Below are 24601 nucleotides of genomic sequence, written 5' to 3' on the forward strand. Positions count from 1 at the left end.
CAGAATCTTCTTGGTGAGAAACCTCTAAGGTCTGTACAGCTGCTGCAGGTGTCTGGTGAGGTACATACAGAAGTTAGTGTTCTATTCTGTTATTGGTTTGATGAGGGATGAGTACAGAAAAGTTGTAACCTCTTTAGCTTTGGATGCTATGCCCTTATTTATGAGATGCGCAATGTAGAAGGCCTACCTTATGACTGTGGACACATGAGGACATGATGATCAAAGTTGAGGTTGCTTTCAACCTATGTTCCTAGATCTTCCACTACTGGGTTAGAGCTTAGGGAGTATTATTAATACTGTAATTTGCAGGGACTTTGCCTTTGCCAAAGGGGATGATAGTGTATTTTTTTGCATTAGGTTCAAGTCATGGCTTTGGCAGCAATCATTTATCTGTGTAAGCCCATTGTGTAGTATGTTGACATCGTTGGGAGTTTCAGTGATTGCACCCAGTTTGCAGTCATTGGCAAACTAGTAAGCTAGAGGCCATCTGGTTTCACCTGGATTTCTGAGAAATGGATACCAAGCAGTAGGGGGCCCAGCACAGATCCCTGTGGAAACACCACTGGTTACGGTTCTGCTGGTAGTGGTGGAATCCCCAACTTTGACCATATGCATTCTGTCTGTGAACCATTTGGCTACCCATCTAATGACGTATTGGTTAAACCCCAGCTTGGTGAGTTTCTCAATGATGCCTGAATGGGGGATTATGTCAAAGGTCTTGGCTAAGTCGATATAGGCGGTATGTACTGTTTTGCCTTCATCCTGTGCTTTAGTGACACACTCGAAGTCCACACAGATTTAACAGGCATGATCTGCCCTTAATGAAGCAAAATTGGGTCAGGTGAAGAGTCTGAAGGTTTCTTGTATTCTTGTTGATAAGGTTCATGATGATTCTGTCCATGGACTTACAGATAGGGCTGGTTAGGCTTATGGGTCTATAGTTCCTAGGGTTAGTTGTGGGGACCTCCTTTGTGCAAGGGGAGTATGGCTGCCATTTCCCACTCTTCTGGGACAAAGCCAGTACTTGGACTGTGGTTGAAGAGAATGCCCAGTGGTTCTGCTAGTTCCTGTTCTAGACAATTTAATAAGAAGCCTGTGATTTTATCTGGCCCATAGAGACTGTGTTTTTGGCCCTGGAGAGTGCAGTTATAACCTGCTCTTTGGAGATGTTAAGTAGAGGACTTGTGACAGGTATGCTTTGGGGTATGATTAGTGGAGTCAGGGAGATTTAGTTTTTGCCAAACTTTGTGTACTAGTAGGTTGGGGATGTCCTCGGGGACAGCATGAGTGGTACCGTTGACTACTAATTCAGCACAAAGCTGGGCCTTTCTTTTTAGAGTTCAAATATAGCTTAGAATACCTTGTGATTATCCTTAGCTAGGGATGCTAATCTAGTTTCGTAATTAGCTTTAGAAGACTTTACAAGGTGTCTAATTTGTTTGTTGAAGCTGGGGATGATATTCTGCTGCTGAGATCTTACCCTCTTGTTCTCTGACAGCAGTTTATTTCCCTTATTGTATAATCTATTTATGCTAGATGTCCACCAAGGTGGCTTGTTTTTTCATGATGACCTTGTTTTGATCAATCAGGTACAGCTGAATGTATACATTAGTATAGGTGTTTATACAGGGGATTTGTGTACACCTCAGTATAGAAATTATTGCTGTCAGTGATGGTGGGGTGGGGGGATTGAAACTAATTATACCATAGCTGTGGAGGCTATAGTTTGCTTTGGAGAAATTTTTTAACTTTTTTGCTTGGGGGGGCAGGTGTCGGTTATGATCGTTGCTTCAAACGAGACTGATTTATTGTCGGACTTTACCAAGGAGGATCCCACACATGGGGGTGGTGCAGCAATCCCCAGTGTTGGTGAGTACTAGGTCAAGGACATTAGAGTCTTTTGTGGGTGGGGTGGGGGGTGCAAACTATCTGTTCCAGGGCATTTGTTTTGAAGTCCAGGAACCTTAGGGAGATCTTGTTTGTGCTCATACATTTCCCAATTGATGGATGGATAGTTGAAGTCACCCATGACTAGGGTGTTTGGCTGTATTGTAAGTGACACAAGTAGGTCAAAGTGGGTGATGAGGTTTTTGTGGTTCATGGTGGGGAACCTACAGCTAGCAATGATGTGGAGGGGGTTCTTCTTACAGTTAATTGGACTTGTAGTAACTCTAGGGAGTCATACTGTTTAACCAGTCTTGAGGTGTATTTGACTTTAATGAAGATGGATACAGCTCCTCCTTTTGTTTTGTCACATTCTTTTTATGGTCTGAATGTGCGAAAGGCATTGTATCCTTTCAGGGCCGAGGTGCTGTCTGCAGCCTTGGACCACATCTCTGTGACTGCATAGACATCAGCATCTTCAAAGTAAGGAGTGCTTCTAGTGAGTGCAGATGTTCTTCTCATTCACTCTTGCAGTCATCACATTTGGGTTATCCCTGCCAGGGTAGCCCTCGGCCGGCCCAAACACCAGAGACTTAGTATTTTTGCGTCGGTTGCTGTCTCTTTAGTGCTGATATCAGGTCATCAGTGGTACAAAGTAAGGCAGCCGACGCCACTACATCAGTCTTTCTTGCCATGGAGCCTGAAGCAGAAGCAGTTTGCACATGTTAAATGGCCAAAAACAAAGAATTCCACGAATTTGAAGGCAAAATTTATTATAACACAAATTAAATAAAATAAATTACACATAAGAACCTGGATTAAGCGCTTTCATCTCCCCTCCGGAGACTTCATCAGAATCATCTAGCTTACTTTACCCATTAAAATAATTGTCCATCATCCCTCATTGGTTGTCCAATTAAATAGTTAACTAATTGAACTATCTAATATTTAAATGAATGCTTTTACATTCACAGTATGTATAAAACCTTTTAAAGCATTTAATAGCATTTAAAGTCAATGTGTTTAAAACATCATATTTAAAACATCATGTTTGCTGTAAAATTTCTGTGTATGAAAATGTAATAAATGTTACAAAGTTACAAGATATTTCTCTAGCACTATGACAGTTCAGTAATAGCAGTATAACATCTGAACTAAACATGTATACTATATATGTATGTAAGCTCTATCTATATAGACTAAAATTACTACAGTATGTATGTATAAAATTTGTAAATATATTTTATATAAACATATACATATATAATATAAAATCTAAAGTAATTCTAATTCAAAAATAATTCATTCATATGTCTGTCTTTTTGGATTGGAGGCTTAACAGTTTGAGGGCTGGGGTAATTGAGATAGTCATTTAGACCTGGGTTATTACACGCATCCAGTCTCAACTGCCAGACCATTTCTCGATACTCCAATTTTGTTTCTCAGTTCCCCCCCTACTGTGTTTCACCTCTTCCACCACCCAAAATTTATAGTCAACTTTTTTCACGTTAAAAAATGTCTATATAGAGCATTATTCTCGTTTTTTCTAGTTATATCATACATATGTTCGTATATACATTGCCTTAGGTTGCACTCAGTTTTCCCTATATAATATGTCCAGCATATTGTACAATAAGCAATGTATACCACCCCTCTGGTGTACCAACCAGAATATGTCCTATTTTTAAGTTTATAAGAAATGCTGGGCATACTTAAATCTTTCGATCCTGCTATAAAAGGACATTGGCAACATCTACCACATTTGAAAGTACCAAGCGTGGGACTTGCCCCTCCCTTATATTCTCCCTTTTTCTTTTCTAATATATCTTTTATGTTATAGTTCCTCTTGTAACTGTATCTAAAGGGTCTCTGAAAAAAGTCCACTTGCTAGGTATTCTTTTAAACATGTCCCACGTGTTATTAATGCATTTTTTAATCCACCCTATATTCGAATAGTGTGTTAAAACTAAATATGGTATCTGCGGTGTAATTGATTCAGTGCCCACTAATTTCTTTCTGTTACCTACAACTTCTCCACAAGTAAGTAGAGGTAGGTAACACTTACCCCTAGGAGGAAAGCTCTCCTTTCACTCAAGCACCTGGGCCAGTGGGTTCTGAGCATTGTGTCTCAGGGATACAAATTCTCCTTCCACAACCTTCCAACCCCAAAAGCGTTCCCAGATCTACCACCAAATCAGTGGGCAGAGGCTCAAAAGCAAATTCCATTCCCAGCTCTCTTTGAGGGCAGTAGAGCATGTTCCTGCAGAACAGATAGGCCAAGGCTTATACTCCCAGACTTTTTCTGGTGCCCCATCCCCGATCTGTCCATTCTAAACACCTTCCTGGTGATCCCAAAATTCAAAATTCTCACCCTCCAGCAGCTGCTACCCATGCTGTCCAAGGACGCTTGGCTAGCCACCCTGGATCTAAGAGGCCTACCTCCACATTCCTATCAGGGAATCATGCAGAAAATATCTCCACTTCAGGGCGGGATCTCAACACTTTCAGTTCTTTGCACTTTCCTTTGGCTTATCTACTGCTACCAGAGTTTTCACAAAATGCCTGGCTCTGGCCATTGCCTTTTACAGGCAAAGAAATATTCAAATTTACCCCTACTTAGATGACTGCCTTATTCAGGCAGACAGGCAGGAAAAGCTGCTCAAGCACCTGACCTTGCCTGCTAACCTCCCCTAGGGTACACAATCAATGAAAAGAAATCAAAACAGGTGCCCACCCAAAAGATAATCTTCCTGGGAGCAAGTCAGGAGAAACAAATTTTCCTGTCAGCCTACATCTCTCAACTGGCCACCAGGCCCCAGCTTTCTGCAAGGAAAATCCTGCAAGCTCTGGGGTTCATGGCATCTTGCATACTCCTCATTCCATATGCCAGACTGCATATAAGGAAACTTCAATGGTACCTAAAGAGCCTTTGGTGTCAACACTCTTAAGACCTGGAAACTCTTCTACCTATAATTCCTTGCCTCAGAAAATAATTTCTTTGGTGGGCAACAGCATGCTCCCCCAACAAGTGACTGCCATTCTCCCCACACGCCTCCACCCAGGCCCTCACCACAGACACATTGGACTATGCTTGGGGTGCACACCTGGAAGGCAGGTGCATACATTGCCAATGGAGCCCACGGCAAATCACCCTGCACATCAGTCAAAAAAGGAGATGATGGCTCTGCAGCATGCCTTGGTAGCTTTCAAACCCCTTCTCTCTCCAGGGGTTCTCCTGATCAAAACAGACAACACCACTGTGATGTGGTACATTGACAACAGGGAGGGACTCACTCCTACAATTGTATGCAGGCTGGCCATGACCCTTTGGCTCACAGCCTCTTCCATGCAACTACACATGTTAGCACAATACCTACCAGGCTCTCTCAACTCCCTGGTAGACCAATTGAGCAAAAACCTTTTGGACCCACATGAGCGGCAGCTCAACAGAAGTACCTTCACCCTAATAACTCAGAAATGGGGAACCCTGAAGGTTGACCTCTTTGCCTCCCACACCAGCCATCAGCTCAGCAAAGTCTGCACCAGGGAGCCATCATGTCATGGCTTGGAAAGTGGATGTCCTGTCCTTACCCTGGGTCAACCTCTCAGTCTATGCCTATCCTCCCCTATCTCTCATCCCCAGGGTACTGCTCAAAATAAAGGAGGAAAAACCAAAGACCATTCTTATAGCTCCAGACTGTCCCCAACAGCACTGTCCCCTTGCTGCGCAGCCTGTCCCTGCTGCCTCCATGGCATCTTCCTCAGATTCCAAACCTCCTAACCCAGAGGGAAGGGGAATTCATGCATCCCCCATTGCAGACACTCAGTTTGGCAGCTTGGCTTATTCCCTAACCTCGAACCAGTCTGCCATCTTCAGTAAACAGGTTCTGGATGTTATCTGTGAGGCCAGACACCCTAGCACCATGAAGTCTTGTGCAGATAAATGGAAGAGGTTCTGCACCGGGATCCAGGCTAAGGGTGCCAATATGGCACAGCCCTACATCCCTCTCATCCTGGATTACTTAGCTGACCTACTACACAGTGGTCTCTCTTTCTCCTCTATAAAAAATCATGCCTCTGCTGTTTCTGCTTATTTTCCCACTGAGCAGCCCCCTTTCTCACATCCTTTGATCAAACAGTTCCTCAAAGAGGCTAGCAACGTGAGGCCACCCAGAAGGGCAGCAACACAAGCTTGGGACCTTAACTTTGTCTTGGAAAAGCTCACCCTGCCTCCTTTCGAACCACCTTCTTCTGCAGAGCTAAACTTTCTCTCCTGGAAGACAGCCTTCCTTCTGGCCATCACTTCAGCCAAAAGAGTCCCTGAGCTGCAAGCACTCATGGCTGTGGAACCCTTCATCATCTTTCATGCAGACCAGGTATCCCTTCAGAACTGACCCATCCTTCATGCCCAAGGTGGTGTCCAGTGTGGCTCTCAACCAAGCCATTCATTTGCCCACCTTCTTTCCTAATCCCCAGAACAAGGGGGAAAGGATTCTTCACTCTCTAGATCTGCACAGACAGTTCAGATACTATCTGGACAGGACTAACTCCTTCAGAGAAAGTCTGATCAATTGATGGTTAGCTTTGCTACTGGGGCAGAAGGCAAAGCCATCTCCAAGCAAACCATTTCCGAATGGATAGCGCACTGCATCCATTTCTGCTAGAAACAGCATGGTAAGCCCCCCCCCCCCACCAAGGGGGTCATGACACACTCCACCAGAGCAGCCTCCACATCTGCAGCTTTCCTAAGAGGAGCACCACCAGGGACATCTGGAGGCTGCCACCTGGACTTCTGTTCACACTTTTTTACCAAGCATTACCACCTGTCTCTCTTCTCCAAATCCAGGGCAGGGTTTGCCTCTGCAGTCTTGCAGGGCATCCTGGCCAGCCCCTAGCTTCTTTGACTGCCTCCTCCTCCTCAGCTTTGGGAATATACCCAAGTGTGGTGACTGCAACAGTGAAACACGAAGAACATAGTTCAGTTGTGTACACTTATCATAAATGTAGATGTTAGAGTGTATTCACTGTTGAAGTCATGGTTTCCTTCCCTCCATCCCCCTTTTTTCTCTTTTTCCTTTTGTTACCGTTCTTCCTTGTTGTTCTCCTTTCCTAACAAGGGACATATTGGTATTTATTTTCCACTGGTGAGGTTCTTCCACCAGAACCTGGCCTTCTATTTTGGGGGCTCCTGACAGGTTATGGCATGAAAAACTGATGTAATGGCGTTGGCTGTCTTACTTTATACCACTGATGACCTGACATCAGTCCTCAAGCGACAGCAACTGACACAGAAATACTAAGTCTCTGGTATTCGGGCCAGCCGAGGGCTACCCTGACAGGGATAACCCAAGTGTGATGACTGCAACAGTGAATACATCCAAACATCTTCATTTATGGTAAGTGTACACAACTGTACTTTTGTAATTTAGACTTCTAGCATAAAGCAGCATAACCCTGAGTTTACAAACCAGATAAAACCAAAATGCTGAGTAATGACTAAAAACTCAAAACTAATAAACACACTACAGAAATGGCAGCAAGAACGAGACTCAAGTCAAATATTTAGTGCTTTTGTTTTGTTTTTATTTAGAATAACTTCAGAAATTTTCCAATTTCTGAACTGCATTGAGTACCGAGAAGCAGGGAAGCTTAAGGTTCTCTGGCAGTTATCTAGGGAAAACTTGTCTTTCTAAGCATTTGTGTTTTTACACCACAGTACTAAGCACCATTGTGTGGTGCACAAATGTGGTGCTTAAATAGAAGCAAGGTACAACAGTTTTAACACAAACTAGCCAATGGTAGAGCCCAAAACTTAGCCCTATTCTAACAATTCCCAACTCAAAGGGGTCCTGTGTTGCCCACTTATACCACAAGGGTGCAGGAGGGCCGTCCCTAATGTAGGATTGCTGGATTTAGTGCTCAGTTCATGCTGAACATCCTAGATTCAGCAGATCTGAATCTAGTTTATGCTAAATTAAACAGAAATGGTATGATATCAAGTGCAGAACAAAAACTATTAAAGAAATATCAGCAGCAAGAAATGAAGCAGCAGATCAGTAAAATACAGTTTTACAAATGCAAAGCAAGTTTAAAATATGCTTAATTTTTCTTTGTTCACAGGGGATGCCTTGAATTTAGTTTAGATTCACTCCAGGTCTTAGCCTAGGTCTCCAAACTCAGAGCAGCTTTGCCAAACTGAACTCAAAATAGAAGCGAGGTACAACCGTTTTAACACAACCTGCCCAATGGTAGAGTCTAAAACTGAGCCCTATTCCAACAGTCTCCAACTCGGAGGGGTCCTGTGCTATACACTTCTGCCCCAAGGGGTACAGGAGGGCCTTTGTAATGTAGGATGGCAGGATTTAGTGCTCATTTTATGCCGAACAGCCTAGATTCAGCAGATCTGAATCTAGTCTATGCTGAATTAAACAGAAATTGTATGATATCAAGTCCAAAATAAAAATGAGCAACAGTATGGGCGACAGTTTTTTTTTTTTTTTTTTTTTTTTTTAATACAGAGTAATTGGGTATGAATCCCCACTCTCCGTAGCACTAACCACATTTCACTGACAGACTTCACATAGATGAGGAGTTAAGTGAAGTATACCTGTAAATGGTTATAGTATAGTAGTATATTTTTGGTATCAGACTAAATACAGAAAGACATTAGGTAAGGAATTATATATCAACTTGCAAATAAATGATAAAAAAAATGCACTACACTAAAACATGGTTGTCTCAAGTGTGTAGGTATTTTGTGGGGAGGAATGGCATAGTTCATGTGGTTCTCTACAGTGAAGCATATATTCTTTGTTGTATGTTAACGGACAAAGTATTTTTGATATCTAGAATAAGCTCAGGTTTTGTTATGGTTTTACAGATTTCTCGGTGTCACAGTTTTAGAACTTATAACTCAGGTTAACCACAGCTGATGTGTATTAAAGGAAAATGATGCTAATTTCTGACTAGTACAAAGATTGTAAGACCTGAATAAATAACCAGTGTATGACATTTAATAAATGGTGTACATAAAACAGAAGTGATATGTTGTAGTAACTTGGGTGACAGTGTATGTATGTTGCAACTTTGGTGTTATTGTTATGCCTGTGCCACTGAGTCCTACAAGGTAGCATCCCACAGGTTATAGAAAAGCACATTCAGCCTTCCCAAATATTAGACAGAGAAATACTTTGAGCCTTAACATGGGAGGGGGGCAAAGCAAAAGTAGCACTGTTGCTTACGATTCCCTGCCTGAGGTGCATCTTTTGAGACAGGGCATTTATATGAGATTTTGTTTTCTCTTTCTGCCTCATCTTTTATAATTCTGTACTTCACTGCACACCATTTCTGAACAATCTTCTTTTTTTTGCAGGTGGTTAAAACAACTGGCATACGTGAAGTGTGGTATTTTGGACTTCAGTATACAGACTCTAAAAATTGCACAACATGGCTGAAACTTGACAAAAAGGTAACCATTTTTTCTTTATATATTTTTTTCCTCTTTGACTTCCGACATCCATTTCCCACAGTCCTTCAGCAGACTCTCTTGTTTCTCCATTCTGTTCTACCCTTTTAGTACTCCCACATCATCTTTAATGTTTTTGAGAAAGGGTTTCTGTTATACATCCCTCTTTATTTTGAAGTCAAAACTGTGCAACGGGTGTGTGATGGTCAGGAGAATGACAAAGCCCATTATCTATTACTGGCTTAATCTTTGTTTAGCCTTCTCCCCACCCTCTGACAGAAAACCAGCATGTTGTCATAGTATGACCTGCAGTGATAGGACACATGCATGCCTTCACATACATAACCTGGTTACACTGCATGCACACTGCTTGGCAGGGTGATTTTCTGTCCTTGTACTCTACTTTGTTTTCCAAAAAGTGTCTCTCATGCACCAAGACCTGGGTGCTTCCTGCCCCCCCCCCCCCCCCCGGATGAGAAGCCTGTTTTCAGGCTCTTCATCACCTCCCTCCACCCCCAAGACTATTAACTCAACCCATTTCACTGAAGCTGTAGTTCGGTTTCCATTCCTTTTCTTTACAGAATTGGTTAATTAAAGGTGATTGAAGCCTTGTGGTTTATAACTGTGACTTCGTTTGGCTTACTTTAGTTGCATCAAATTAGATGTTTCCATGTGTAAATTGGTTTAAAACAAATCTTATAAAATATCTTTTAAGGCAGAGGTAAAGAGAACATACTTAGCCATGTGAGATGACATTAGACGTAGCCATGACTTTGAGTTATTAACAGTGCCACATTTAACGTGCCTCTTCATCTGAACTGCAGTAAATGGAGATCATGCAGTGCAGCAAAACTTTGCAGGGGGTACATCTGATAAACTAAAACAAAGACCCTTAAATTACTCTAGTATGTAGACCAAAATGCTTCTATGGAATATATAATGATTATAGACCGAACTTCAGCAATTGGCACTGTTACATGTACATGTTTCACAAGTGCCAGAAGAGTTCATCCATCCTGCGGAAATCAACATCAGGCAGTGATAGTGTTTGCAGGCTCATTCCACTGTGTACCCAGAAGTACTGGACTTCAAAGGCACATGCAGTACTTGTGTTGTCTGGGTGATGAGTAACTAAAGCAGACATGCTCTGGATGTAGTCTAATCTTCATAAGGGCTGTACACAAACTGTAATCTCTAGAAGTGTACTAAACTGAATGCAGTTTTCTTTTAAGCTTTTAAAGGTATACATTATAGGTGTTACCCCCATTTGTTATAAAATATCTATATTGTATGTAGTATGCATTGAGTTACACTGTTTATTTAAAATGAGCCTTAATAGTATACTAAGCTGTAGGCTGTTTACATGAAATAAGATATTTTTACATATTCAAGACACTTTAAATAAAAGCAGCTCTCTTTCTTTAAAATAACAACTTAGTCTTGAACGATCCATATAACTCTGTTTTTTTTCAGTGGTCTTCCATACCTAGAGTACTTAACAGGAATAATTTACACTGGACATCTTGTCTTTTATCGAGCAGGGCAGTTATTTCTTAACTACATCTTTACTTAGAGAAGCAACCAAAGGAGTCTCTGTCCCAAAGTCTAGACTATCGCATTTCTCACAGACTGTTTGCATTCACTAGTACTAGTTGTGATACTTTTGCTTCTTTTCTTAGAAAACTTTTCAGTTTAACATATTTGTTAATGTAAAGATTCTGTTCTTCATATGGATGAGCGTTGCATCAAAATTTCATACATATCTGAATTAGCTGCAAGGGGCATCCACCTAACTGTCCCAGTTACCACTTTCTGTGAATGTTAAGTACAGTCTGACTCTTCCCAAGGTGGAGGTAAGACCCAGGTAAGCGGGGTATTTGGTCAGTAGCATATTCAGATGTTCATTATATGAATCACTGTTGCAGTAGCCTTAGCTATATGGGTTATATTTTGCCAAGGATATAACAGCCTGCTAGCTTCCAAACTGCAGGTTACTCTTCATGCAGTTAAACCATTAATCAGTTTGAGCTGAGCTGCATAAAAACACAAGTTTGAGTGCAAATCCCTGCAGAGCTTTCTTGCTGCCAAAGAGAGCACTCCTCTGTGGGCTTTCAAGGATTGACAGTTGGCTTGTGCTGTTCCTTTGCTGGGCTGATAAGTTCCCCTTGGGGGGAATAACCTTCCACATTTTAAATTTATTTAAATTTACTTTTATTGTTAGGAAAGTTTTTCATCTAGGAGTTTGTGTTTTAATGCATTGCCACAAAACTTAACTGTACTTTTGAATGGGAGCACACTGTTTTCCTTTCAGGTTAAAAGTATTTAAACATAGTTGAAAACTACGTTTTCTGTGGAGAAACTGTTTATTTTACTTTAGGGGCTAAAAACTGTATTAAAGTGCTTTTTACTGTGCTGTAGTGTGGGAAAAGGGACTTTTAACACCTTCATTTTTTCCCACCTTATGCTGCTTGTTTTCCCCAGGAAAGAGACACCATTTTTAGCTTGACCATGGAACAACCATCTGCTCCCACAGCTGGTCCTTCTTCCAGCCACCAGAAGAAAAAGTGAAGCAAACTTTGCCACTACAGCTGGCTAGCAATTTGCTTTGGTTGTAGGTAGGTGACTCTGCTGTAGCCAAAGCTGGTTGCTTCGGACCACCCATCTTTTACCCCAATATCTCTGGTGTAATACCTGCAGTCATTATGGACTGGGGGTTAGCCAAGTCCTTTGTGGCTGTTGGGGTCCCCCCAGAAGGGTAAGGGAGAACCACTCTTGTTGGTTTTGGGAGATGGAACATGGAGACTTTCCTTTTTTAGTCAGAATGTTGTACTCATCTATGGAGAAGCTGCTGCTGTCATTAGCAGCTCTGTTGGCTACGTTTTTCTGGTCGAAATGAAGCTGAAAACTAAACATGTTTCTGCTTCTGCTCAAACTTCTCTGGACAGGAGTAGTTTATTAGATCTGTCTCAGGGGTATAATTTAGGTTATTGATCATCTTATAAGGTGGTTTCTGGTAAAAGAAAAAGGGATACCTCTTTTCCTGAAGAAATTCAAGATCCTTAATCTAGAACGGAAGATGGGGGAACAATTGCAAGGTTTTTTGCTCATTTTTCTCATTCACATTCAGAGTTAATCACAGTAGGATTCTCACTGCGGGCGTTCTCTTTCTCTGAGACGCTTTCAAGAACGTGCCAATGTTTTCAGTGGGAAAACACTGCAGTCCCTCAGAAAATACTATGAGCTGTTACAAATGGAATTTCAGAACTTTCACCCATTCCTCCAGTTCTGTTACCATTGAAGTATGTATGTGTCATGCGTGCAATTTTCCTGATAGTCAACCTGCTGCCCCTAAAAAGACAGATTTTATGAAGTTCCGTAATCCTTTATGAACTCATCCCAAACCTGAACCAGCTGCAATAGCTGTACTTAACTAATATTTAGTTAATTCCAATATTACATTTTCGTAGATGGATGGGAAAGATAGGGGTGTATATGTCAAATAGGGGTGTATATGTCAAAATGTATTCTGTCTAACAGTGAAAGTGCGAGGTATGTTTTGTCTGCAGTTTCTTGTGAGGAAAAATCTGCTTTAAATGGTTTAGTTTCTTCCATATTACAGGTCACAACTCTGTATTTACCGTGTGTGTATGACTTTGTTGATAATTCCAGTGCTATGTTCACTGTTACTGCTTTGAGGAGGTTTGCCAGGCTGCAGTCCCAGAATCTCCCATATGATGCGAAAATGAGATATATATTCTCCTTTGGAGAGATTTAGTTTTTGGTCCCTCTGCTGCAGAGGCTGTCAAAAGTTGTGATGAGAGGATTAAGCTGTTGCAGGGAATCTCTGATTTTTCATTCCTCTATTTGATTTCTTAGGGATTTTCTAACCCCTTATCTAGTTTTGGCAAACAGCCAAAGAAACAGTCTCAGCATAATGCTGTTAAACAGACATTTAATAAACAATGGCAAAGGTATTCCAAAAAGAATCCAGGAATTCCTGAAAACAAAGGACAGTTCAAGTTAACAAGTCAGCTAGTAAAAAATGACTGCATTTTCACCCCCCACCCCAATAGTCCTTTTTCCCTTCCAGAAAGTATGAATCTCCACTCATCTACCAGACCAAACTCCTCGATTTTCCCCACACTTTGACATGTTGCCTCAGCGAGTAATTGAGCCAGTCCCACCTTCTCAGTTTGGGAAAGATTTTTATTCAAGGATGATGTTGGTGTCATAGAAAAAAATGCTTGAAGACCAGCTCAGTATCTTTCTTTCCAAAACCAACTTGTGAGAGTACGTAAATTCAAAATGCTGTCTCTTCACATCCGTTTACCTCTTATTCCTGATTCATGTTTCCTAGTAATACTTTAAATAAAGTATACACATAATAATCTATTCATCCAGGTTCAGTGTGTTTCTTAAGGGTTTGTGGTCTGGATCAGATTATCGGTTCTTTGCCTTATCTTTGGACTGTCCATTGCACAAAGAGTGTTAAAGTGCCAAGCTCCAGTTATAGTTTATTGCAGGCTAGAAGGGTATCCACATTTTTTCCATATTTAGAGGATTTGCTTATCTTTTTCAAGGTGTCAGGAATATCTCACTTGGGTGAGAGATCTCTTACTCAAGCTAGGATTTCAGGAGAACATTCAAAAGTCTTTTTTGACTGCAGCAACTGGAGTGAATGCTAGACACCTCAGTTCAAAGAGCTTCTTCCACAGGAAAAAAATAGATCTATATCCAGACCCGTTTCTATGGTTTTCCACTCGGACATGGGTCACTGTAAGGGAATGTCGCATGATTTGCAGTCTTATGATATCTATGGTTCTCATGATACCCTTGGCAAGACTCCACACAAGAATGTTACAGTGGTATCTGAAGTCTCTTTGATCCCACCACCAAGTCACACATACCCATTTTTTTTTCAAATCCCAATTCTGGGATTTGTCAGAAGAGAGATCTTTAGGTGGAGACAGCAGATATCACTAAATCCATATCTCCCCTTCTGCCCCTGTGCTCCAAAGCAGTCAATCACCACCGATGTCTCTGACTTTGCTTGGGAAGCAGTTTCAGGAGGGATAGAAGTGCAAGGTATCTAGGACATCAAGAACAGATGTAGGCACATAAATATAAGAGAGATGCTTGCTTTAATAGAGGCACTCCACTCTGAATCAACTTTGGTCTCCCCGAACATCGTAAGGTTGTTACAGACGATACCACTGTCATTTGGTACATCAGTAAGCAAGAGGGAACCAGGTTTTAACCCTTTGCAGACTTTTCTAAGTTAGCTTGAGATGCAGCTTTACAGCACAATTTTACTGTACAGGCATTCTGCATCCCATCAAAGCAAAATTGTGTGACACACGAGCTGAGCAGAACAAAGACAGACCATTATGAATAGAAACTAGATCCGTTGGGTATTTCCAGATTTGATCCATCTGTGAAGAGTTCCTCAAGTAGACCTCTTTCCCTCCTCCTGAACAGTCAGCTGGCACAATTCTGCTCCAGGACACCATGCAAGAAGGCCTGGCAGTCAGATGCCTTTTCCTTTCTCTGGAAAGGAATGTTCCTGAGTGCTTTTCCACTCTTTCCCTCGATATCCAAGGTATTTCTGAAGATTCAGAGTGAATCCAACAAGATCATTGTGGTGACTCCCTTCTTGACCAGACAATCTCCCTTATGAAAATGACAAGGGGTTATTGCCACAAGTTGCCTCACAGACTGGATGTATTCACACAAGATCAGGGGTGTTTGATACTCCTCAACCCTAATCAGCTTCACCTGATTGCCTGGATGACAGGGTCTTAATTTCTTTTAGGTACCTTTTTACTGAGAATGTGCAACAGGTACTAATGGAAGCAAGAGAGCCTTATTACTATAGAATCATATATTAACAAATAGAAAAAATCTTTTCTAGTTTGTGCCAAAAACATAACCACTACTCATTTAGGGCTAGTGTTTTTCTGGTGTTACAGTATTTCTGTGAGTTACTATCCTTTCATTTTTTTTTTTGTTACTCTTCCATCATGGTGCATTCATCAGACATTTCAGCATGTCTGCCCATAGATCTCCTCTTTCAGTACTTTTTCAAAAACATTTTTGAAAAATAAAAAAGAGAGATTTTGCAGATGAGGCCTTCAATAAAACCTGGGGTCCTCCTTGGGATCTTAATTTTGTGTAGAGAAGCAAACACTTGCTCCATTTGAACCAGCTCCTCAGGCTGACTTGAGGTCCTTGACATGGAAAACTGTTTTTACTGATTGCTCTGACCTCTGTAAGAAGGATGTCTGAGATGTAAACTCTTATGGTGAGTTAATCCTACCCTATATTCCTTACAGGCAGAGCATCTTTGATAATTAATCCTTCTTTTATGCCTAACCGTATGGACGGCATAGTGGTGCAGCAGTTTGCATAGTCACCTCACACCAGGAGGTTCTTCGGTTTGATTCTCATCAGGGGTGCCTTCTGTGTGGAGTATGCATGTCCTCCCTGCATTTGTGTGGGTTTCCTTCCATGTTACAAAGACATGCATCTGGAATGTTTCTCCCAGGGCCTCTGCTGAAAATTGGCTTCTTCCAGGTCGGACTTTCCCGGTAAACAAATGTTAAATAAATAAATAAATAAATAAACATGGTGTCAGAGTTTATTTTAAGCCTAATTATCCACCACCCCAGTTTTTTCATGACTCTAAAAATGAGAGAGAAAAGATAATTCATACCTTAGTTGTCCACAGCCAACTGGTGTAGTGTCTTGACAGAACAAAATCTTCAAGATCTTCGAATCAGTTGTTCATTTCTTGTGAAGATAAGCAGAAGGGACAACCATTTCCAAATGGTTGTCTCAGGCTATTACCTTTTGTTGTTATCACCACAACAAAACTGTTCTAGACAGTTGGATTCTAGAAGTATTCTAGGAGCAGTAACTTGGTCCTCTGTGTATACTTAAATCAGACTTTTGTTATGATCATTCTCCCCAGGCTCCTGGACCCTTCCTCCTTCTCCCAAATGTTGTAAGCTAAGGTAATCTACCATATAGCTAAGGCTACTGGAGCAGTGATAAATATGCTGAACGTAGTACAGTTGTGTAAGTAAGCTTACCATAACTGTATATGTTTGAGTGATCACTGCTGCAGTAGATGTTCCTTCCCTTCACCCCCACTCCCTTTTTTTTGCTCATGCCATGGTGTATGTATATGTATTTTAAGTCGTAGGTATGTCCTGTCAGGGCTCTGCCTCCCTCTCTCAGTTGGTATGAAACCTCTGAAGGGCTTGGCATTCAAATTTGTGTTTGACAGGTCAGCTTGAGACACTTAATGCTTTGAGAGTGTGGAAAGCATCCTGAAGCTTTCTAAGCTGGTTGGCTGTTGTATCCTTGGCAGAATATAACCTACACAGCTAAGGCTGCTGCAGCAGTGATCATCTGAACATCTAGTGTTATGGTAGCTTTACTTAACACAACCATACTTTTTTTGTTACAGGTGATTGCACATTGCAGTAACAAAGTTTGAACATTGCTTGATATCAGTAGTGCCACATAGCTCCTCCTTTTAGATCCCTAGGAAGGTAATGGCCCCTTTGTGATTTGTTTTCCCTTTGTCAGTTTTGTTGTTATACTTGTGAAAAATTTGTTGGGGACCTGAGTGCGTTTCCTCTGGTATTTTTAGTGCAGCCTGAAGAGCCTTTGCAGTTGTGGGATCCAGATCCTGTACAAGTACTATCATTTAAAGACAATGTACAAAGGGTATAGCCTGTCTTGCAAACTGTTGTAAAAGTTAGTGCTGTCATAGTAATGGTTTTCAGGCATTGCAGGCCTTAAACAGCATAAATTATTGGTATTTCTGCTTTCAATTTTAAAGTGAAAGTACAGGTTTAGGGTGGGCCTGCGGAACAATGCTAGCATATCTACCATATCTTCTAACAAGGTGATGAGATGATGTGAAGGACAAGTTAAAAAGACCAAAAAAAAAAAAAAAAACAAAACAAACAAAAAAGTCTGAATATTTCATAAATAAATACAGATATGAAATATTAGTAATGTTTGAGTTCCCCCTCAGTAACTTTGGATGTGCTGCTTCCACCCCATAATTGTGCATTTTTACAGTGCATATGCAACCCCATCCCTTCCAAAAAAAGATGGCATGCTAATTTTTTTCTGCTTATAAACTATGTTCATAGGTAAGTACTAGGCTATCTGCCCAAGGGTATTTATAAGCCTAGTCAGAATGTGTTGGCTTTCGCCACCCCCTTAGATTAGTTCCCTGTGCCTCTGTCCAGCAGAGCCATCAGTTCCCTGCACCACTGTCCAGCAGAGCCATTAGTTCCCTGCGCCACTGTCCAGCAGAGCCAGTGCAGTGATCTCCGGGGTAAATTTTCTGTTTCCCATCCACCCGTCAAGGTTTCTCTTGAAGAGTATTAGTGAGGGGCTCTGCCTGATGTATATTGGAATCCTGTTCCAAAGCATGGGGAGTCTCTGGGATAGGAATCTATCCCTCCAGCATGTCCTATTTATCGTTGTGGTGAGGTTTATATCTCTAGAGCGTGTGGCTCTCTGGGATTTGTTTTTTTAGGTGGAGCATGTCCATCAATTCTGGGTTGGACATGGCCTTGTATGTCAGGCAGAGATCACCTCCGAGTAAGCGGTATGCAACTGAGTACAGCTGGAGTTTCTTGAGTCGGGCTGCATAGGGCATCTGTTTGAGGCCAGTAATCCTCTTGGTGAGGTACGTTTGTGGTCTTTCCAGCTGTTGCAGATATCTTGTGAGGTACAACCCAAATGGGGCATTGTACTATATGATGGGTCTAATGAGTGATGAGTAGAGAGGCACAATAACCTCTTTTGTTCTAGATGTGAACCCTTTTGTGATTAGGTGGGCCACATAGAAGGATTTTCTAACCACCTTGGCAATATGATTATCAACGGAGAGATTACTACCTACTTGGGACCCCAGATCCCTTATTACATTTTCTGTATTTAGGGGGCTACCACCTATGTGGTAGTTCGCGGGTATTTTGTTTTTTCCAAAGGGGATGACTATGCACTTTTTGGCATTTAGCTTGAGGCCATGATTTTGACACCAGGTATCTGTCTCAGTGAGACCCATCTGAAGGGTGTCTGTATCAGCCGGAGAATCAGTTATGGCCCCTAGTTTGCAGTCATCTGTGAACCTGGTCAGCCATAGTCCTCCTGTGCTTTCCTGTACCTCTGAGAAGTATATACCGAACAGGAGGGGTCCTATGACTGAGCCCTGGGGGACTCCACTTGTAACCGGTTTAGAGTCGGATGTAGACCCTGCCACTCTCACCATGTGGGTTCTGTCCATGAGTCAGTTGGCAACCCATCTCATGACGTAGGGGTTTATGTTCAAGCTGGTGAGCTTGTCTATACTACTAGAATGGGGAATGGTGTGGAAAGCCTTTGCAAGGTCTAGGTAGGCTGTGTGGACCTCCTTTCCCTCATCTAATGCCTTGGTAACCATCTCAAAGAAGTCCACCAGGTTTAGGAGGCATGATCTGCCCTTAACAAAACCAAACTGGGTAGGGTCCAAGGTTTGGAGGTTCCCAATGTCTCTGTTAATGAGTTCCATGATGATGCATTCCATAGCCTTGCAGACCAGGCTAGTCAGGCTTATAGGGCGATAGTTCCTGGGGTCCGTTGTGGCTTCACCTTTGTGGAGCGGGATAACTGTTGCTGTGCGCCACTCTGTGGGTATGTAGCCTGTAGAGAGGCTGAGTTTGAACAGTGTGATGTTCATCGTGCATACAGCTGCAGTCATAACAGATGGGTTATCCTGCCATCAGGCGGGTCCTCGGTCGGCCGAATTCCAAAGTCTAGGTCCGGCGTCGGTTGTCATCGCTTCTTCCCTGACGTCAGTGCGGCAGGGGTATAAAAGAACCAGCCGACGCCATCTTCTTCAGTCTTTCTTGCCGCATGGTGCCCGAAGCAGAAGCAGTTCGCAAGTGCCGGTCGGCCAGCTCCTGAGATTTACGAAAATATTTCAGCCGAAGCCGTCTTGAAAGCTAAGTACCCCGTTGGGGAAACTTTTCTTGCCTCAGACCGATGTCAGACAAAGTTAATAATTGCATTTTATGTGGGAAGCAAATACCGCATAAGGATTTCCATTCTTTCTGTATTCCTTGCTTAGGCCCAGACCACAATGTCTCGGCCTGCCGTTTCTGTGCTAGATTCAACAAACGCACTATTAAGCATTGGGCGGAGTTCACCCACCACTATTTTGGTAAAAAATTTAATTACATTATGTCGTCGGATACTCCGACTCCAGTTTTGAGTAAAAGACGTAAGGATAAGGACCGACATACGAGGTCCGCGACTTCTACCGACACCATGCTAAAGCCGACTACCGATTCTCCGGTTCTCAGCGAGGCGCCTACGCAGCCCCTGAGTACCGATGACACTTCATTACCGGTGTCTTCTGTGCCCGAGGTCGCAGGCTCCTCGGCCCCCATTCCGACTACAGATACCGATGCCACTCTTGATGGGGAAACTCAGAGTTTAGACAGGCCTTCCACTTCTCAAGGTGTTTTCAGGCCTTCCTCCTTTTCCATTAAGGCTTTCACAAAATCTAAAGCAGCCATGAAAACTAAAAAACAAGGACCACAGACCCCCTCTCAAGGCCCCATGCCTAAAAAACAGATGCTCAAAATGGCTGAGGATTTGATTACTCTTATCAGGGGGTTCTCAACCCCCTTCGGACAAAAGGCCCAGATTGGAGGAAGACTACCCTTCTTCAGATCTAGCCTCTATTACCTCAGAACATTCTGAGGACCAGGAATATTCATATTCTCCTTTTGAAGACTCTGATGCAGAGGAGTCCATTCCCTCGGTCTCCCCCCCTGAGGACTATTCTTTTGGGGAAACCCTACATACCTTGAGGGAACACTTTCACTGGGAAGGCCAAGATTACTCAGATTCCAAGAAAAGGCTCAGGGATTTTCTATTGCTTCCCCAGCATAGGCCTCTGGCTATCCCTCCTGTCTTAGATATATTAGATGATGTGTACACAGAAGCCAGCCTCAACCCAGATTCTTTACCTCCAGCTCCTGTTAAACCTGACAGGTATTACTGGGTTCCTGATTCACACCAGTTCCTATACAAAAGCCATGCTGCTGACCCAGAAACTATTTCACAGGGTCCCAAGGGAATTAAGGCCTCTACTGCTAAAAACCCATTACCTTCAGAGAGAGATTCCAGAGCTTTAGAAAGGTGTTTAACCATGAGGGCATTAAACTGTCAGTTCCATATGTTAAAGTATCAACAGTTTTTGTTATCTCAGTTGAAAAGCAAAATGACACAACCTGAGCAACCAGATTTAAAGGAGTTGCAGGATTTGTTGCATAGTGCAGAGAAAGTGGGTAAACATACCTTGCAGTGTGGTTTTGATGCTTTAGAGGCCTCATATAGAGCTGCTGTTACAGGGTCTGTCATACTCAGAGTCATGTCATGTCATGTCAAAGAGTCTGTCATGGCTCAAAGAGCAAACATTACCAGATCATGTCAAAGCTAAATTACTAGATGCACCTCTTCAAAAAGATGTATTGTTTGGTGTTAAAGCTGAGGAGGTACTAAAGAAAATGGAGGAAAAGGCAAGATCAATGCAAACAGTGAAAGATTTCCTACAGGTACAACCTCCACGTTTCAGCAGAAACTGGCCTTCAAAAAATTGGTCCTTTCCAGCCATGGACAGACCTCAGAGGCAGATACAGGCACCCGAGGGGTAGAGGGCAATCTCAAAGATCATTCAGAGCCAGACAATGGCAAGCACCAACCCCAAGAGGTGGAGAAGATAGATCACAGTCATTCAGAAAGCAGACACAATGACTTTCCCCTTTGAATGCCAAGCAAAGCTTTAATTGCAGCACCTTTAGACGGAAAACTGGCATTATTTTCAAAAAATTGGCATATTGTCACAAAAGACAAATGGATCCTGGACATTATAGACAGAGGCTACAGATTCCACTTTCACACCCTTCCAAAAACGAGAGGCATGCCAAACCTGCCACAAAATCAAAGGGCAGAGGCACAAAAACAAATTTCAGCTCTCATGGACATGAAAGCTATTTAAGAGGTACCTGCACAAGAACAAGGTCAAGGTTTTTATTCCAGACTATTCCTGGTACCAAGGAAGGACAAAGATTGGAGACCTATTTTAGACCTATCCATCCTAAACACATATTTACACGTACCAAAATTCAAGATGCTCACATTACAGCAGCTTCTTCCCATGCTGGGCAAGGAGTCTTGGCTGGTAACATTGGACCTCAAGGAGGCATATCTGCATGTCCCTAATAGACAAGATTGCAGAAGATACCTCAGATTTCTTGCAGGTTCAACCCATTATCAATTCTCGGCATTGCCCTTTTTCTTATCTACTGCGCCCAGAGTGTTTATGAAATGCTTGGCATCTGTAATTGCCTTCTGCAGACTTCAAGGGATACAAATATACCCATATCTGGACGACAGCCTAATCCAAGCGGACAGCAAGCACATACTTCTGAAACATCTGGCGTTTGTAATAAAACTGTTGAACTTTCTGGGATACACAGTCAACAAAAAGAAATCAAAACTAATACCCTCTCAAACAATAATTTTCCTGGGTGCCAGCTTGAATACAAACATCCAGATGGCCTACCTCACGCCAGAGAAGCAAGGGCAACTATCTCAATACTTCAGCAAAATGGCAACCTTCACCAGGCTGACTGCAAGGAAAGTCCTGCAAGCTCTGGGATTCATGGCATCTTGCATCCTGCTGATCCCATGTGCAAAGCTGCATATGAGGAAACTTCAATGGTACCTAAAAAACTTATGGTCTCAACACAGCCACAGTTTGGAAACAATTATACCACTCATTCCATGTCTTCAAAAGGAATTTCTGTGGTGGGCTCAAGCATGCCAAAGAAACATAGGTCTCCCCTTCTGCATACCTCAAGCAAATCAAATCATCACAACAGACGCCTCAGACTATGCCTGGGGGGGTGCACATGACAGATCAGTGCATTCAGGGAAAATGGTCCCAAAAAGAGAAGCACCTACACATCAATCAAAAGGAAATGCTAGCAGTGCAAAATGCTATTATGGCCTTCAAAGACCTACTGCATCCAGGCCAGCTATTGATAAGGACAGACAACACCACAGTGATGTGGTACATAAACAAACAGGGAGGAACTCATTCATACCCCCTGTGCAGACTAGCCATGTCCATTTGCAACACAGCTCTGGAATTGCAAATCCAACTTCAAGCACAATCCCTGGCAGGGAAGGAAAACACACTGGCATACAGCCTAAGCAGAAATATGACAGATCCACACGAATGGAAGTTGCATCCACAAGTTTTGCAAAGATAAGTCAAGCATGGGGACAGTCAGACATGGATCTCTTTGCTACCCACAGAAATTACCAACTGAAAAAATTTTGCTCAAGGATGTATCATCCACAGGCCTGGAAGGTGGACGCACTTTCTTTCAATTGGACAACATTGACAGTCTATGCCTTTCCACCTCTCCCTCTGCTGCCCAAAATTCTATTAAAAGCCAGAGCAGAGAGGCCAAACATGATTCTCATTGCTCCAGACTGGCCAAGACAACACTGGTATCCACTCCTGAAGAGCCTGACGCATTCCCCACCATGGATCCTGCCTCTAGTGCCCCTTCTGTTGTCCCAGCACAACTTCAAAACTCTTCACAGTCAGCTAAAAACCCTCAATCTAGCCACATGGAGAATCCCTTGATTTCCCAACAGACCCTCCTCTCCAAGGAGGTGCAGGATGTCATCTTGGAGGCCAGAAGACCTTCTACTAGAAAAGCCTACTCTGCCAGATGGAAACGGTTTTGTGCCTGGAATCAGAAAAAGGGCCAGAATCCTTGGGTAATAAATTTACCTCAAATATTACAGTACCTAGCTGAGATGTTAAACAGTAGACTTTCCTTCTCCTCCATCAAGATCCACGCTTCAGCCATTTCTGCACAATACAACACAGATCCTCCTTTATTCTCTCATCCTCTCTTAAGACAGTTCCTCAGAGGGGCTAAGAATATAAAACCTCCAAGGAAACCACCAGTACCTGCTTGGGATCTCAACTTCATTTTGGAAAAACTGACCCTGCCTCCATTTGAGCCAGCTGCTTCAACAGAACTACAATATTTGTCATGGAAAACAGCCTTCCTTCTGGCTATCACCTCAGCACGCAGGGTTTTGGAACTACAGGCCCTCATGGCTGTGCAACCTTTCATCATTTTCCATCAGGACAGAGTTTCCTTATGAACCAACCCTTCCTTTATGCCAAAGGTAGTATCCAGTGTAGCCTTGAATCAGACTATCCACTTACCTACCTTTTACCCTAACCCACAAAACAAAGGGGAAAGACTACTACATTCCTTGGACATTCACAGACAACTTCGTTATTATTTGGACAGGACAAAGCCATTCAGAAAATCCGAGCAACTCTTTGTGTCCTATGCTACAGGTGCTCAAGGAAAGGCTATCGCCAAACAGACAATCTCAAAATGGATAGTCCACTGCATACGCTTTTGTTACTCATTTCATGGAAAAACTGTGCCTTCAAGCATCAGATCCCACTCCACAAGGGCCACAGCTACCTCTGCAGCTTTCCTCAGGGGGGTTCCTACCAAGGACATTTTGGAAGCAGCCACTTGGAGTTCTGTGCACACTTTCTCCAAACACTATCACCTTCCACTTTACTCTAAATCTAGAGCGGGTTTTGCCACAGCAGTCTTGCAGGGCATCCTTGCTCCTCCTAGTTCCACTTAGTGCCTGCCACCCCTTTATAGCTTTGGGATTCTACCCATTTGTTATGACTGCAGCTGTATGCACGATGAACATAGTACAGTTTTGTACCTACCATAAATGTAGATGTTCGAGTGCTAATACAGCTGCAGTCCAGGTTTCCCTCCCTCCATCCCCTCTTAGGACAGGCCGTATTACAAACACCTTCTCATACAACCTGATTGGGGTATTCTGTTATGGTGTATTTGCTTGCAAACTACTGTTTTTTGATTATTCTATATTGCATTATTACATACGTTTATGTTTTGCCTTCCTTCTGGGGGCACCTGACATCTGGAGCAAGAAAAACTGAAGAAGATGGCGTCGGCTGGTTCTTTTATACCCCTGCCGCACTGACGTCAGGGAAGAAGCGACGACAACCGACACCGGACCTAGACTTTGGAATTCGGCCGACCGAGGACCCGCCTGATGGCAGGATAACCCATCTGTTATGACTGCAGC

General features: G+C 42.6%; 1 protein-coding gene across 2 annotated transcripts in view; it reads left to right on the plus strand.

The window, feature by feature from the left end:
- The window catches only part of EZR (ezrin), a 1157798-nt gene that overhangs the window by 448762 nt on the left and 684435 nt on the right, over positions 1-24601 (plus strand). For both annotated transcript variants that reach the window (XM_044070016.1, XM_044070025.1), the window contains exon 4: positions 9257-9352. In XM_044070016.1, coding sequence (XP_043925951.1) covers positions 9257-9352 — 96 coding nt within the window. The remainder of the gene's footprint in view (positions 1-9256; positions 9353-24601) is intronic.

This window comes from Protopterus annectens, chromosome 1.part0 (assembly GCF_019279795.1).
Source record: "Protopterus annectens isolate FY-2018-M chromosome 1.part0, PAN1.0, whole genome shotgun sequence".
In the NCBI taxonomy this organism is placed as follows: Eukaryota; Metazoa; Chordata; order Ceratodontiformes; family Protopteridae; genus Protopterus; species Protopterus annectens.